Source organism: Condylostylus longicornis, unplaced genomic scaffold, assembly GCF_029603195.1.
Source record: "Condylostylus longicornis isolate FDR11 unplaced genomic scaffold, ASM2960319v2 ptg000053l, whole genome shotgun sequence".
NCBI classification, from domain to species: Eukaryota; Metazoa; Arthropoda; class Insecta; order Diptera; family Dolichopodidae; genus Condylostylus; species Condylostylus longicornis.
In genome coordinates, this window is record NW_026578022.1 from 500,119 (window position 1) to 518,195 (window position 18,077).

Here is an 18,077-nt window from a genome sequence, read left to right on the forward strand (position 1 = left end):
TGCAAGTAGGAATGAAAATAGTTATACCGAATTTATATTACAATTATAATATAATAATAAGTAAGCCGAAAAAATCATAGAGTTACTATGTACCTGCATAAATGTTATTTATGTATACATATACATATATATTTATGTTTATTATTTAAAAATTAAATAAGGAATTAAATGGATAAAATAAAAATTTTTATAGGTACTCTTATACTTTTCTATTTATTAAAAAAGCATTTTTCAAGAATGTTTTGGAAACCAGTGGATATGTTAGCAAATATAACAGTATATTTTTGTATTATGTAAATTGTAATATAAGAAAAATGTCTAAAATTTTAAAAAGGAGTAGGTATGATGTGCTTTTAGAGAGCAAAGAACTCTTAATTTGTTTGTATGGAATATAAAGCCTATTCTTTGAAGCACTTCTTATGTGTTATACTTTGATATGTGTGGATTTTGATGGTGTTGGAAAATGTGTATTGTTGGGGTTTGTTATAAAATATTTTAAAGCTTTCTTCAGAATAAAAAACATTTTTTTTGTCTCCATTACACAATTGCATTATGATGCTATTGCTTCCTAAATTGGCTATTCTTTTGCATTAAAATATATAAGCACATACATATTTATAATTTATAACATTAAAATACTCTAGGTTATGTAATTTGTAAGATAAATAAAAATTATTAATAAATATAGTAGTTAATTTAACACTCACAAGAAACGATTAGCTGTAATTCTCCCGAAAATTTTCAGAAACCGCCAATAATTTTTATTTTCTTGACATTATATACATATGTATGTAGGTACAATTAGAAAATATAATAGTTTTAAAAATTTTCAATAATTTTTTAAAGATAATGTATTCAAACATAAAGTACCAGTAAAATTTTAAGAATTTTTTTCCAAATTTTCAGAAAATTTTGCCATTTTATATGATATTGAAATCCGCCACAACGGCAATTTTTACTTACCCTTCTCATTCTCCCAAAATATTGTACCTAAATGAAAATGTGTTGTCAAAAATTTTGTAAATATGATGTATGTATACGTATGTATGTACATACTACGTGTATTTGTAGCATAGAAAGTAGAATTTTTAAGAGCAAAACTTAATTCCACAAAATTTCAATAGAGAAACTTATTTTATAGAACCAAAGAACTAAAATTGAGCATAAAATATTGAAACATAAAATTTTCTGAAAAATGAGAGAATTACATGAACGATATGATATTTTTACATTAAATTAAAATATATTTATATTAAAAACTTATTATATTTTCTCTTACTCATTTGTATGTATGTGCCATACACATTGCGTATTTTGTTTTTTATTCTCTTATCTCTTTTACTTTGGTTTCAGTATAATTTAAAGCATATTATATACATGTCATGTAATGTTATGTAGATGTAATGTACCATAGCAATATATACAGTACTCGTTCATCTTTATATAGAAACAGAACCATTTTCTGATAAGAGCATACAATAGCAAAACGGAAATATTCAGAATGAAGTTACATAACATGTTAAATATGTAAGTACATATTACCATGTACCACATACAGGTTGAGTTCATGTTTTCATTACTGCAAAAAGTAACCTATTTTTTTTTTGTGAATTTGCGACTGTTCTGGCACTTGATTTACAAAATAAATAATTTTTAACCTTTATCAACATAATTAACACGTTTTTTAAATAATTTTTAGTAGAAAACGATCTTATACAAATAACAAGAGCCCACCCGGCATCCTTAAGTGTACCGTTAATAATTATAATAATTTTCATACAAAGCATAATTATGAATTAATAGATTACATTCTGTTATAAAAATAATTTAATGTTATATGTACAATAAGGTGCTGTAAAATATAACATTCTTTAAAATTTTTCATGTTATGTAAGTACTGTAACTGTTATTGTGGAAAATTTAAATGTTACGTAAACTGATATTTGCATATGTACATTAATTGTTAAGTAAAATTTGGTTATTATGTTTAATATGAGTTGGTCACACTAAACCTAAATGAAGGAAGCAACACATAATAAAAAATTTAAAAATTTTAATTTTAATCCTAGTAACTTGTAGAAAAGTAGTAAAACGGTGTCATTTTTGTATAAAAGATTAGGTATTGATAATTATTATAATGCTAAAAGTTTGTCCAAAAAATTTTATTCTATCAGAGACATGCAATGAAAAATTTTTATTGAATAATAATTTTAGTACTTATTTATCAAGAGTCAATTTGAAGTCAATAAATTTTCCTGGTGAGTTTAGAAATATATACATTTTTTCCTGTCCTACTTCATCCCTGGAATGAATGGCAGGAGTAGTGTGTAATTATCGAACAAAACAATACCCCAGTTTCTTGCGTCAAATAGGTTTTTAACTAGGGTTTGTTGACGAGCTTATCGTAGTTTTTTTTTTAAATTAAATATTTAAGGTTACTGAAGATTATTTATTGTTTTTTTTTTATTTTTGCTGGTCTTTTAATATTGGATATTATGAAAATATGGTAATTTGGTTAATAGTAATTTGACATTTTATATATAATTTTAATATATAAAATTAAATTGGTTGGATTTTGGTCCTGATTGGATTTTGAACTCAAAACCCTTCGGTTAACGGACAGGTGCAATAAACATTAGATCATTGGTCAGCTTAGAAGTATATAAGCCCTTCAGCTTAGAAGTATTCAAAGCCCTTCGGTTAACGGACAGGTGCAATAAACATTACATCATTGGTCAGCTTAGAAGTATATACATAATATGTAATTTTAATTACCAAGATATCGTTCGTATAAAGATAGTGGTCCCAAAACAGGATTTTTGATAAGTACAATATCTAATTTATTGTGTATATGTAAGTATTGACTGACATTTAGAGTTATTTGGAAGTTATTATAATACGAGTATATGTATGAACTAAGGATGCAATCACAAAAATTAATATTCAAATTTTTGTTTTGTTTATAATTCAGCATAATTAAGTTAAGCAAGTAGTTCCACTTTCAAAATTTACTCAAAAGTAATAATTTATAATTATTCAAAAATATTATATTTCATTACCTGATACAAAACCAATTACATGTTACATACATAATTTTCGATTACAAAATTTTTACGTTTTCATCTCATTTCAATATTTGTATACATTGTTTTTTCTCTCTCTCTCTCTGTATTGCATCAAAAATATAATGACACAACAGTAATAATGATAATACATAATAGTAATTATTACATTTTTAATTTTAAATATCATCATCATTATTATTATTATTATTCTACCTACAAATATTTATTCAACATAACCTTTTCAATGCTTGCTCTAAATAAATATTATGTACCCATATATATTCATATAATAATAATAATAATCAAATAACACACAAAAAAAAGTAAATGTATAACCTAAATTGATTATGCAAAGTTATAAAATAAAAAAACTCTGTATATTTTTTTTTTATTATTTTATTAAACATTACAGCATAATTACATAAAATACTTCTCTTCTTCTCTCATTTTTTTTTTATACACGTATATTTATTTTTTGTTTTCTTATTACATACGAAATTTTTGCGCAAAAATAACCTCAATATATCTTAAACAATAAAATAGAAATTAATATTTCTCTTATTTAGATTGGCAATACTATATGAACGGGTTACAACAAAAGGAAAATGTAAAAAAAAAAACTCTACATAAAAAAAAAAATATTTTTTTTTTCTTCTTTATGTTTCTGATTTTTTATTTGCTGTTACAAAAATAAAAATCATATCACCTCTTACTCACGCAACTCTTATCAATCACGTTTTTAGTGGAATAACATTTTATTGTTTTGTTTTTGTGTTGTTTTTCTTGTTTTCGTTATGTTATGTTATTCATTTACACACTAATTGGAAAAAAGTTTAAATATGTATATATTTTTTTTGCTTTTACAAAACTAATACATTTTTACCGGTATAATGTACTAACACTTAACCAAATGAAAAGCACACATTGTACTTTTTTTCCATTTTACTGTACTAACATATTATAAGCAATATTCACATTTAAAATATGTTACATACATATACATATGTATCATCCATCTTTTGTTAGTATGAATGTATTAAAGATTATATTAAAATGTGATTTTGCAAGAATATACAAGTACGTTTTGTAAAGAACCTCTTACAATATAAGTGTATTTAAATTTAAGTAATAGTTGCATTAGGCAGATATTATAACAAGACAGCATATTTATTTGGTGACACACAGAGAGTAAAAATAAATTTTAAAATTCGCAGCTTAATTAAATACAATATTAATATTTTGACGGATATTTTATTGAATTTTCTTTTCTTTAAATTTCAAACAAACCGAAAATTTTGATTCTATTGAAAAATAATTTTATATTAAATGCGTTTCGTTTACAATGATAATTTGGATTAGTTTATAAACGGAACTCTTAACACTGTGGAAGGAAATTCGAGGTTATATTTTACTCACCAAAGAGTAAAATGTAACCTACTTTAATTTAAAATTAAAAATGGGGCGAAATTAAAGCCATCTATCGAGAAACATACATATACATGATCGCTCCTCATACCTTACATACATATATTTTTTCTCATGCGTGTGTAGATTTTAACAAACTAGCTCATATTTCTATAAAAAAGTGCCAATTACTAAAACAAATTAAATATTCTAAATAAAAGTAGGTATAATACTTACATTTAAATTATAGCCGTGTCTCATACTTGATTAATATTAAAAAACAACTTACTTGATCGTGATATTTTTGCTATAGAAAGTTTAATTAAAATACCCTTGGAAAAAATTACAATATTTAAAAAAAAAATTAAATTCAAAAACATTTTAGTTTACGAAAAGAACTTGTAAATTTTCAGTTCCAAACTTTATAACAGTAAAATATGGTAACAATGTAATGAAAAATAATATAAAATATTGGCTGATATATTAGAGAATAAAATTAAATGTCATGAGAAGCTGTTTGTATATCATATTTACATACAAAATTATAATAACGTGAATTTTTTTACATTGATAAAATTCACATGGTTAAGCGGTTTTATATAATATAACATGTAATAAATAAGTATTATAACTTTACTACTAGTATAAAAAACAAAAATTTTTTTTTCTATTAATAAGCTTTTTTTTAAGTATATATACATACTAAATTGTTATGTGTTCCAATTTAAATCATAGAACACGTTTTATTTTTCTTTTTTTTTTGTTTTTCTTAAATCAGAGAGAAATAAAATGTATTGTTTGTGTTTCTGCTGAGTTTCTGACAAGAAAAGAGAAATAAATGTGTTTGAGAAAATTCAATGAGTTAACATAACATTTACAACAATAAAAAAATAAATGAGAAAATCGGGAGAATATTATTGTGTAATATAAAATTTAATTGAATAAATTAATAAACATATTTACACAATATAACAGTATATACGGTATTGATAAATTAACATGATTTTTATTAAAATATATACAGATTACTAACATAATATTATATAGGGGGGAATATTAAAAACGATTTCTGATGAGTAAATGAGTATACAGAATTGATACAAAGCAGACAGAACAGAAGAGTAAAAAAAATTTTTCTTTTCTAATTTACTCAATAAATTTTATATTTTGTTGTTGCTCTTACTTTAGTTTTTTTTTCCATAATAATTTTTCGTGTTTTCTTTTTTTTTACTTATTCTTTTCCTTTTCTTTCTTTATTCCTATATACTCAGTACTGTAGTCTGTTTCTGTACTACTACTGTATGCTTAATATTCGTTGAAATAAAATGAATTTCATTCGCTTTCGATCAATGAGCGTGTTAAGTTGTTTTTTAATTTTACTGATTTAAGTTATTAAAAGAGAGAAGCAAAAAAAAAAAAAAAACAACACGAAATTTTAAATATTACATGAAAAAGTTTTAAAATAAAAAAATTTGATTACAAAAGAAAAAATATTTTATTATAAATTTATTTTTCCTTTAATTAATTAAAAATTTGCTCGGCTTTTTAGCGGTTTTTTGTAAAAAAAAAAAGTGTATAATATTAAAAATTCTTATATAGAACACTTATTGAGTGAAAATTTTTTTCAATTTTAATTGTGTTATACACCAAATTGATTTCATAATAATATAGAAAGAAAAATTTTTTTTTTATTGCAAAACTATTGAAAGTTAAATAATAATTTTTTGAAATATAAAGGGAAAAAACAAATCTTTAATTAAAATTAAAAGAAAATTAAAGTAAAGAAGAACATCAATGTTTTTAGAAACAAAAACAAATTTTATATGGTAAATATATTTGAAAGAGTGAAAAAATTTGATTTTTTTTTTCTTATTGTGAATATTGTGTTACGACATCAAAAACACGTTCTTTTCTGGATCCTCTGAATGAGAACGTACAATATAAGATTGTGTAACAGTTTTTTACCTTAAAAGTTTTTTTTCTCATTTTTTTTTTTTTTTTTTGGTTTTTATATTTCGTTCATTGTGTGTATTCTACTCATTCTCATTTTTAAAATAATTTCGATATTGGAATAAATGAAAAAAATTTTTTTTTTTTGAAATTTTAAATTAAAAAAAAAAAATTAATAATTTAGTAAAAATTAATTTATGAAAAAAAAAAAAATTAGTGAGATATTAAAAGAATTAAATAATTTTTTTTTTCTGTGTAATTAAATAAGAAACAAAAACAACACATAACGAAAAAACAAAAAAAAAAAAAGAAAAACAAAAATTCAATTTTTTTTCTTCTTTTCGCCTTTTCCAACATTGTATTGTAGCATATTGCGCGCATATTACATAAGCCTGTTATGTATTTAAATGGGCGATGTTATGTTATGTGAGTAATTTAATCTAAAAAGAAGAATTTTATAAATATTATTCAAACATAATAATTATTTAAATTTTAATAAAACTAGTAATTTTATTTACAAAAAAAAAAATAAAATCGCAAAATTTTAAATAAAAAATTAAAATTTAAAATTAATAATATTATAAAACAGAAAAAAAAAAGTTTATAACTATTAATATGTATGTATGTATGTGTATGTATGTGTACTTAGGTACAATTAATATACAGTATAAATTGTATAAATCTTATAATTCACTCATACTACATACATATATATATATATTTAAATAGAATATTAAATATATACTTACATACATAAGTATATAGTGAAAGTATTATACAAGAATAAAAAAGCAAAAGAAAAATAAGAAGAAAAAGAACAAGAAAAATAAAAAAAAAATTATTAAGTAATAATTTTTCTAAGAATTAAGTAATCGTTTTATATATTATCATATTATATATACATACATACATTATATACATAAGTGAAGGTACATAATGTACATATATATTAAGTAAATGAATGTATTTTAATATTAATATAAATTAATAATGATATTAGCAAAATAATATACATATACATATTATAAACTAATATAGAAAAAAAAAAATGTTTTTTTAAATTTTTTTTCCATTTTTTTTTTTTATTATTGTTATACTTGTAAAAAAGGAAAATATTTTTAATTTTTTTCTTTTTTGTGCAAAATATAAAATATACTACTTATGAAGTACCTACCTACCTATTTAGATGTTATATAAAAAGTTATTCAATATTTTATTATAAACAAACTTTTACATGTGGATGTGTTGCATAATATACTGGTATACTTACCTATATAATATTGGAAAAAATTAAGAAATTTTTTGGTGATTTTTATTTAAATTGTAAAAAAGTTGTTGGTTCTAAATTTTGTTCTAAATTTTTTATTTAATTTTTTTTTTTTTGTTATATTGTTATACATATTTATTTTCTATTGAAAAAAACATGAATCAAATTATATTATTAAATTACTCTGAATCACAAAATAAATTTGTGTGACAAAGAAAAAAAAATGTGTTATTTTGAATAAGAATATTGATGATGATAAATTTATTATATCCTAAACTGTTATACATACATATATAGTGTATACATTAGTATTTATAACTTTGAAATCTTTACTTTGAAAAATTAAAATATAAATTAAATATTTAGTGAATAATACAAAAAAAAAGATATAAGTAATATACATATGTACGTACATAATAAGTATATTATTTAATTTAGAAAAAAAAAAAACAAAAAAAAAAAAATCATAATGAATGAATCATAAAAAAAAACCAACAAAAAATATCACGAGTTCAATAAGTGAAGAGTGGGCTTTAATAAAAATATTGTTTTTATTATAATTTTTGTGTGTATATGTGTATATACGTTATATTTTTGACATCTGTTTATAATATCACTATATTTTTTCTTTTTATAGAATTCAAACAAAATTAAATAAAAGTTATAATTTATTATATACAAATATATTATTATTTAATAGTTTAAAAAAATGTATAATATTAATAACAACATACATATATAGGTACTAACATACCTACCTTATTATTTAAAAACTATAATAATTATACTTACTATCACATTTTCTTGTGTACGTACATTTGTATGTACATGCATACAAACATCAGAAAAGCAAAAAAATTAAAACAAAATGAAATAAAAGAAATTTAAGATATAAACAATATTTTTGCGTATAAAATAAACAAATATAATTTTCTATATATATTTACCTACATATTTACATATTCACTATTTTATAACGTTTTGTATATTATCTATAATAACTATAGCTACATACATTATACGTATACATAAATATAAAAAAATTGTTTACAAAATTTTTTATTTTGTTTTCGATTTTTTATTTTATTTTTCTGTTTTGTGATTTTTTAACATTTTATTCAAAATTCTAATGTCTGTTCAGTTTTGCTCACTTTTAATTTATCGTTAAATCACATACATACATGTACTTATAGCATTGCACCGCTTACATTCACATACTATTAAGTAAATATTAATCAATTTGGTGCAAAAAAAATAATCATTGCTTTTAATTTTGTGCTCATTAATATTGTTTAAATTTAAAATTTAATATTTATTTCTAAACTATTTTGTTATTTTTATAATATTGATTTAAATTCCAGTGCAAATTAATATTTATGTCCACTTATAGTTAATTTTATTAAAATCAATACGTTAATAAATAAAATATTAAGATTTTACGATTTTATAAGATTAATAGGTAGGTACCCACTTGCCAAAAAAAATAACTATTTTATAATTGATAATCTAATAAATTTATCATCGTTTAATAATCAAAATCAACAAATTCTTATTATTATTAAAAACAAGAAAAACTTCAAATACATTATTATGTATAAATAAGCACATAATGTATGTATAGAAGTATTAATAAATAAAAACAACCAGAACCAGAACAAAGCTATAGAACAAGAATATAATTCATAACAATATAAAACTACAACAAAAATATATTATAGAAAAACGATATACCGTTAATGTTATGTAAACAAAAAAGATGGTAGAAAAATAATAACAAAACGACAAAATAAAAATTTGTTTTATTTTTGTTTTTACTTATTTTCTGTTTTTATTGTTTTTAACAAAGAAATTTTGAATAAAAAATATTGAATTTTTCAAAAAAAAAAAAAAAAACAAAGAGACAAGAGACACGATTACGTACACATACATGCAAAATGCAAAGTGAGTGAACAAGTATAAAAATTTTGTCATAATTATATAAAAATTCTGAATGTATTTATTTTACAGTTATAAAAGAGTATTTGTTTTTCTATTCAAATTTTGAGTTTTTATAAAAAATAATAATAAAATTAATATTTTAATATTAATACCGTTATCGTATTAAAGAAGTGACAAAAGAACAAAAATTAAAATCAATGAATAATTTTTTTTTTACTTATAATGTGTATGTGGGTATATTTGCATATGTATATGTATATGCTCATAAATGGCAATGTGTGATTGTCAAATAAATAACGGTTTTTCTTGTTTTCATATTATAAGTATTGTGTTGTCTTTTATAACTTCATAAAAAAAAAAATTGCAGCAGACATTAATAAACTCGAACACCCTCTATTTCCGTACTTACATAAATACTAGTTACTAAATAGTAAACAGACGAAATGTACGCAATTTTTTCAAAATAAACACAAAAAAAAATGTGATTTCCGATTAGATAGGTAACTTGTTTTTTTTTTTTTGGTTGTCTTTTAAAAAAAAAATTATAATAATATAAGCGTGTATAAATACATATACTTATATTTATTACTATTAGAAAGAGAAAGAAATAGTATGAGAATTTTATTAAAATTATAAAAATAAAATAATTAAGGTAAAAAATTATTGCACAATATTTTTTATTTAATTCTAATATTAATTAATTAAAATATTAGTTATACCTATAAAATTTATATGCCTACATAACTTTTACCTACATATTAAAATAATTTATGCCTACTATTTAATAAACTTACTTTATTATTAAAATGACTAATTTTTAAAATTTTAAGTTTTTACATAACATCTAAAATTTTTAATTCATACACTTTGGAAAATACTGTGTTATACCTCTAATTTTATGCCATTAAGTTCATATTGTATATATAATAATAACAGTTATAGTTATTATATGTAATTATGGAAGACAAAATATTTTACATAACTGTACTTACTTACTTGTGCTTACATACACATAATAGTTTTTATAATGCATTGACCTTCCTATAATATGGATATATTGTTTACTCATGTAAACACATTATGTACAAATAAATATCTAATTTTAATATAGTACGAAACAAATATGAATAAATTTCTTTATTAAGATAGTGCAGTTAATTTACTTATAAAAAAATGTTTTATTTCTTTTTAAAATATAAAATAGTAAATGTAAAATAAGAACTTTTAAATAAATACCATAAAATTAAATAAAAAAAATATTATAACAATAAAAGAAACAAAACTTAGTGGTGAATAAAATTTAGTGGTGAATAACACTTAGTGGTGAATAAAATTTAGAGGTTAAAATTTTCAATTACTTATATAATAAGTATAGTCGGGAATTTTAATTACATTTATAATGCTTTTACTAAATATACTTACAATTGTTAATATTGATCCCAACACTAAGTGTAACTAGTACATTAAAATACTTAAATATTTTTTATACAACTGAAATAAGTGTTCATTGAAATTAAAAATTTTATTACTTGTATATATATATATATATATATATATATATATTATATTATATATTATATATATATATATATATATATATATATACATAAGTAACTTAACAAATTAATTTTTTTATTGAATTTTTACTGAAAGAAAGTGGTATATATAAATAAATTATATACATAGTAAATACATAGTAAATTTATACTATGTATTTACTATGTATATAAACATATACATAGTAAAACATATACATAGTAAAACATATACATAGTAAATTTCTTTAAATTCATTCAATGTTAATTTATATATATAATTTACATATATATAATTGAATGTCCTAAATTATTTTAATGAAATTTGAATTTATAATATTCAAAAAAATTTATTCAAGTGTATCAATAATATATTAATTTTTTTACAATAATTTTTTACAATTTTTTTTAGATTTCACAAAAAAGCAAACAAACATTAAGTTTAAAATAAATAAATAAGTTTAAAAAAGAAAAACAAACACACAAATTAAAAATAAACACAGTAATGAAAAATGTCAAAATTAGCAAAAGATGCATTTTTAAGTCGCAACTACCATCTAGCGGTAGAATTATTTGAACGTTGTATACGTGAAAAAACACAAAAAAATCAATGTGTACCATATGATTTATACTTTGGTTATGGTGATTCACTTGCTCGATCTGGCCAATTACAAAATGCTATAGATGTTTATACATATTTAGCATATAAACTGGATGGTGTTATACCATGGGAACGTTTAAAACATTTATCATCTTGTATTTTAAATAATTTTATTGCATTAAATTCAAATAATAGCTATTATCAAGTTCAAAATAATATTTTAAATTCAACAACAACAACAACAACAGCAACATTAGGAAAAAGTTCTTTATCTGGATTATCATATGGCACAAAAATTACATCATCATCATCACCATCATCATCATCACTGTCATCAACAGTATCAACAATAAATTATGATTCATCATCAATAACAGCAATATCAAATTTAAGAAAATCTTCATCTACTACTGCAACAACAACTACCACTACTACAACAACAGCAAATGTTGCCTCGCATAAAAATCAAATATTAAATTTAACAATGTCATCATCATTATTAGCCAAAAATTGTAATAATGATAATAATTTTAAAGGTAATAATTTAAAACGTAAAAGAACACGTTCAACATTACCAATTAAAATACAAAAAACATCGTTATCATCATCATTATCGTCATCGTCCCCAAAATTAGTACCAGCAAAAACAGCATCAACATCGATGATATCTTCAACAGTTACAAGTAATATAAATAATTATGATAATAATTTTAATACAAATACAATAAATTTAACAAATTCAAGATTATCTCATATTAACAACAATATTACAAAAATTAATTTACCTTTATATAATAAAAATAAAGAAATTATAATAAATAATAATGATAGTGATGCCATTAATGTAAATAATAATAATTATCAACAACAAAATGAACAAAGAACAAATCATCGTAGGGATATTAAAATTTTAAAACAACAATATAATTATAAAAATAATAATTATAATATAACAACTATTGATCCTTTATTATGTGGTATTTGTGAAGATATATTAAGGTGTCCTGTAACAGCCTCATGTGGCCATACATTCTGTCGCGAATGTTGTTATTCAATGAATTCATCTAATACTAACAATAGTAATAATAATAATAATAGTAGTAATTATAATAGTAATAATAATAATAATAATATTAATGGTGAATTATATGAGTGTCATTTGTGTCAACAACAAAAACGTCAACAATCTAAAGTTATGAATCAATTACAAAATTATACAAATTATAATAATAATGAAAACGCAAATAATATTAATAATAATAATAATAATAGTAATACAACAATATTATCACCAAATTTAAAACCAGATATATTAGTACGTAGATTAGTTGATAAATATTGGAGTGCCGAATTACAAGCAAGAGAATTAAATGAGCAAGCTATGCATTTTATGGATATACAATCATTAGATGAAGCATTAAGATTATGTAATCAAAGTTTAGAAAAATGTAAGTAAAAATTGTTTATTTTTAATACTTATAATATTACAAAAATTTTAAATTATATTTTTTTTCCTTAAAAATTAAATAATTAATTGTTTTAACAAGTGATTCGAGTAGAGCGATTATTAAAAATTGAGCGTGTAATAGCTACTTGCTGTTGTCAAATTATGATTATTTCTCATAAACTATAATAAGTTGTTTGATAACAAAATCAGGTTTAAAAGCCTGTTCATCGTACGTCCGTCACTAATAATTAATTTCTTAAAAATGCTCTAATTTCTTAAATATTACCAGCCTAAAATTCTTTGAATTAAAATAAATTTTTCTTATAGAACCTTTATTTAAAATTATGTACTTAAAAATCACAAATATGAGAATTTCAGAAAATTTCAATAGCTTCTTGAGTACATTTAGGGAACGATGGAATACGTTCTTTTTAATTTATTAGTCAATCAAACCTCTTGTTCATTAACTTCCGTTTCACGGTTTTTGAAAACTTGTTCAACAAAAACTTGTTGTTCATATTATTAATTTTAAATACTTATTTAATTTGTAAAAAGAAGCAAGAATAAATAAATATAATATGTATATTAGTTAATCACTAAGTATATTTCATTATTCTTTTACTAAATATAATATGTTTTTAGTAGAATTGACGCAATATTAGTAACTAGTCAAATATAAAAATTTAAAAGAAAATTTATTGTTGTGTAATATCCTGTAAAGGTATAACAATAATCTATATAACAATTTATGATGCAATATCTAAATATAACATAATATCCATAGTACACAAATATAGTATGTACTTATTATGTATCATAACAATCATAACGTATAACATTACATAAGATTTTTTTTTTTTTTCAAATTGTAAACAAATTAAAATAATCTATATAACAATAAAGAAATTACTTATTTCTGTTTTAAGATATGACATTGCAATTCAATGGAACTAATCTTAGATAAACTTATATACATAAAGTATACATATAATTAATATGTACACACATATTATATTATAAGTATTTGTACGTTTTTCTTTTTGTTATCCTATCCCATTTATAAAATGGTGATTTTAATAAGGGTGAAATATCGATTTATTAATGTTATTTATGTAAGCGTGTTTAGTTTAATTTTGCAATAAATCTAAATATAAAAAATTTTTTATTTTAAACTCATTTTAAATTTTTTTATAATAAACACAAAATATAAAAAAAATTGAAAATGTCCTTTTGTATAATAATAACTTAATTTTGTTTATCGATATTGAAATATTCTTTCTCCTCTTCTTATAAATAAAATAAGTAGTTTTCTTTCTTACTAAAGGACAAAGTAAATGAGAATATTTATAACAATTTATCTTGCTGTAATCAAGTACAAATAATCACAGTTATTGGAAATAGAGGAGGAGAAACAAACAGTAAATACTTATGCAATTAAAAATAAAATAATGCTCAACCCAACTCATAGTTTGCAAAGATAGCACATATTTTCCTTTCAAAACTTTTGATTTTAAGATCTCAGTAATTTAAACCATATGTACTTACATAAATAAACAAATTTTCTTATTATTAAACAATTTTGCATAAATTTAGGAGAAATTTTACGATAAAAACCCAAAACTTTATGGAAGTATAAAACCTGAATTTTAAAGCTTTAAAGAGGACGATCAGCGAATAGATTTTATAGTTTCAAAGAAATAGGGGATTAAAAATTGATTTTTCAATTGACAATTAAATATTGACTACTAATATTTATTAAACTGCTAAAGTTTGAAACACGTTCGAATTGTAGTGTAGAATTATCGAAAAACTATTTAGGGTATAACGGTTAGTTTCAAGGATCATTCAGCTATATTTCCTCATAGTTTTCATGATAGAAAACAATGTAGTGCGATCCCTGATCTTTAAATGTTAACAATATTTACGAATTGCTTTCTGTTAAAAGTTCTTTAAAAGTTTATACACAAACTGTTATACTATTTAAATAAAACTGTTATACGCTTAAAATAAAACTGTTATACTCTTTAAATATTGAAATTAATACTATTATTATTTATAAATATTGAAATATTAAATTTTGAAATTTACGAAGGGGAGGAAAGGGTATGAATATTGCATAAATCATACAAATTCTATTTTTATAAGAGACTTTTTTGAATTTTTTTTTTCAAAAATCAACGTTGAAATGACGTATAACTTAAATTTACTTGGAATCTTGAAGTTCTGTGGCTGTTTTTTTGCCACAATAGTTTAATAAAGAGAAATAGGGAGATAGAGTGCGATAAATCTAGTAACATATATACACTTATTACAATATTCACCATATGGTTTCAAAATTCATATGGCAAGAAATATGTGTGTTTGTACATAAGTTTATCAGTATTTAATAAATTTAATTATATCATTAATTCTTAATAAATTATATTATATTTGTATAAAATAATATATTAAAAATTTTAATTAAAATAAAAAAATTTTATGAGTAATTTTATAATTCAAAATAAATTTATTTTATTTTTTATTTAAAATGTACATGAAAAAAGTGTGGGCATTGTTCTTTCTCTATAAAGAAACTATAATATTTCATTAATATTTTTTTGCCAAAATATTACAATAACATTATACAAATATGTATGTATATCTAATTGTATAAATATTTTTATTTATTACAATACACCTATAATATTCTTGCTTATAACAAAGAACATATTTTGAAAATGTTTTATATTAAATTATGCAAGGATATTAAATTATAATTGCGACTATTGATTAAAATACCTACATATTTGTTTTTTTATAACGTTATAAATAAAGAAAAAAATTTTTGAAAATAAAATTTTTTTGTTTACAATTTTTTACCTATATGAGTTTCTAATTTTCCGGTTTTAATAATTTAAAATGATTCATTTCCCTAAAACAATGCGTAAAAAAATTTTTATAGTTACCTAACTATTACCAATTACACTATACAATAAAAAAAGGATATTAAAAAAGCATATTCTATGTTTTTCTAATTACAAAGAGACAATTCATGCCCTTGACATAAAATCCAGAAAGCAAAATAAAACAAATAAATCAAGGTACCCTATATCGAATATTTCAAATAAAAAAATATTATGTAAATATAGAAAATTAAAAGTTTTAAAATTCAAATTAAATTTAAACAAACTTTAACATTAATAATGTTTACATATTTACATATATATGTACATATGTATACAAAACCCTTAAATATTACATTTTTCGAAGAATATTAAAAGAATGTGACGTAGGCTGAAGAAAATGATTGGTAAAACGATTGAATTTAATTGAATAGTCTGTTAAAACTGGAAATTTCAGGTATTTACTAAAGTAGTCTGTAATAATGGAAAACGGATATGATTGTGATACTTCTGGATTCAAAAGCCAATTAACAGCAATGTAAGCCTATGTAATTTGAAACCTATTTTGGAAATCTGGTGTAAAAGTAAATCATCGGAAGTACAACCAACTAACTATACATAAAGTATTGCCAATAACTATAAAAATATTTCAAACTTGCAATCTTTGCTCAATTCTGTACATACATTATGTCAACTTTTCTAGTTACAGGCTACAGAACAATTTGTATTTGCTTTGAGAATTTATTGAAATAAGCTACAAACTTTAATTTCTTGCCTAATTGCAAGAATGTAGAGTTCATATTCAAAGTAGCATAATATCAATAATTAAATATGAAATTAATGTAATATTTTTGCATTATCACTACTAAGTTACATTAAATATGTATATATAAGTATCTAAATAGCGTTATAGTTGAACTGTGAAACCGAAGTATTTACAACATTAAGAATTTATTATTCGATATAAATTATTACAGCTATGAAATGCTGTGAAAGTTATTTTCATTTTTCATTTCAAAATCCAAAAATTATGATTGTGTTAAATATAAACCAAGTGCCCTACATAAACTCAAATTACTTACTTATTCTTGTAGTTTTTTTTTTAATTATTTTAGATTCTTAGAACATTCTAGTTATATCACTGGTATAAATTTGTCGCCACTCTATAATATTATGTTAATTGCATAATTATATTTATTATTTTTAATCGCACCACATAAATTTTTTCAATTATGTTTTCATACATATACTTTGTTTTATGTCATATGTTTTCATACAAAGTAATTATTAATTCGTATATTTGTATGTATGTACATCGCTTTGAAATGCATTAAAATGCAAAATTAAAAGTCTGGGAGTAGCAAAAAAATTAAAGAAAAAAAAAATTTTAAAAATTTATTTTTATTATAGAACCTATTTGTTTCCAATTACATATTCGCGCTCATACAAACTTTTTGTTCGAAATATACAAAATATACTTATGTGCTGGTATATAAGACTATACATTTATTTATGTAAAATATAGAAGATTTTTCATTGTTTCATTGTTGTTTACCTACTCGCATTACCTCAGCATATTATAATAGAATTTTTAGGTAAACATTGTTCTTAATTATACACGCTTTATTTTTTTTTTTACTTAATACTTGTAGTTAAAAAAAAGTGCAACTTTGTTTTTAAAATTTATTTGATTTGAAAAGAATGAAATTTGGTTAAAATTAAAATGCAGAAATTCTTTAAAATTATACATTTATAAAAATTTATTTTTTACACCACTTAGTGAATTAATTCAGCACCTATAATAATAATAATAACTGTACGTTGATGGTATTAAAAAATCTCTGAAGGCAATAAGAATTTTCTATAATTTCTATATGCATATATATATAGCAATATTAAATTTCGTTACAACATTCTGCAGCTATTTAGAGCAGACAATGGGAATATTAATTCGATGTAAATCTTAATTGCTTCATTGGCGAACTTGT

At 21.1% G+C, this 18,077-nt stretch overlaps 1 protein-coding gene across 3 annotated transcripts in view; it reads left to right on the forward strand.

The window, feature by feature from the left end:
- Positions 1 to 6,205: 6,205 nt before the first annotated feature.
- Positions 6,206 to 18,077, forward strand: part of LOC129611594 (LON peptidase N-terminal domain and RING finger protein 1) — a 109,017-nt gene continuing 97,145 nt past the window's right edge. The window contains exons 1-2 of one of the 3 annotated variants that reach the window (XM_055524802.1): positions 6,206 to 6,295; positions 11,572 to 13,208. In XM_055524802.1, coding sequence (XP_055380777.1) covers positions 11,672 to 13,208 — 1,537 coding nt within the window. In that variant the 5' untranslated portion in view covers positions 6,206 to 6,295; positions 11,572 to 11,671. Of the gene's footprint in view, positions 6,296 to 6,688; positions 6,846 to 9,306; positions 9,628 to 11,571; positions 13,209 to 18,077 lie in introns of those variants that run through there. The other 2 variants (XM_055524803.1, XM_055524804.1) reach the window with 2 other exon arrangements.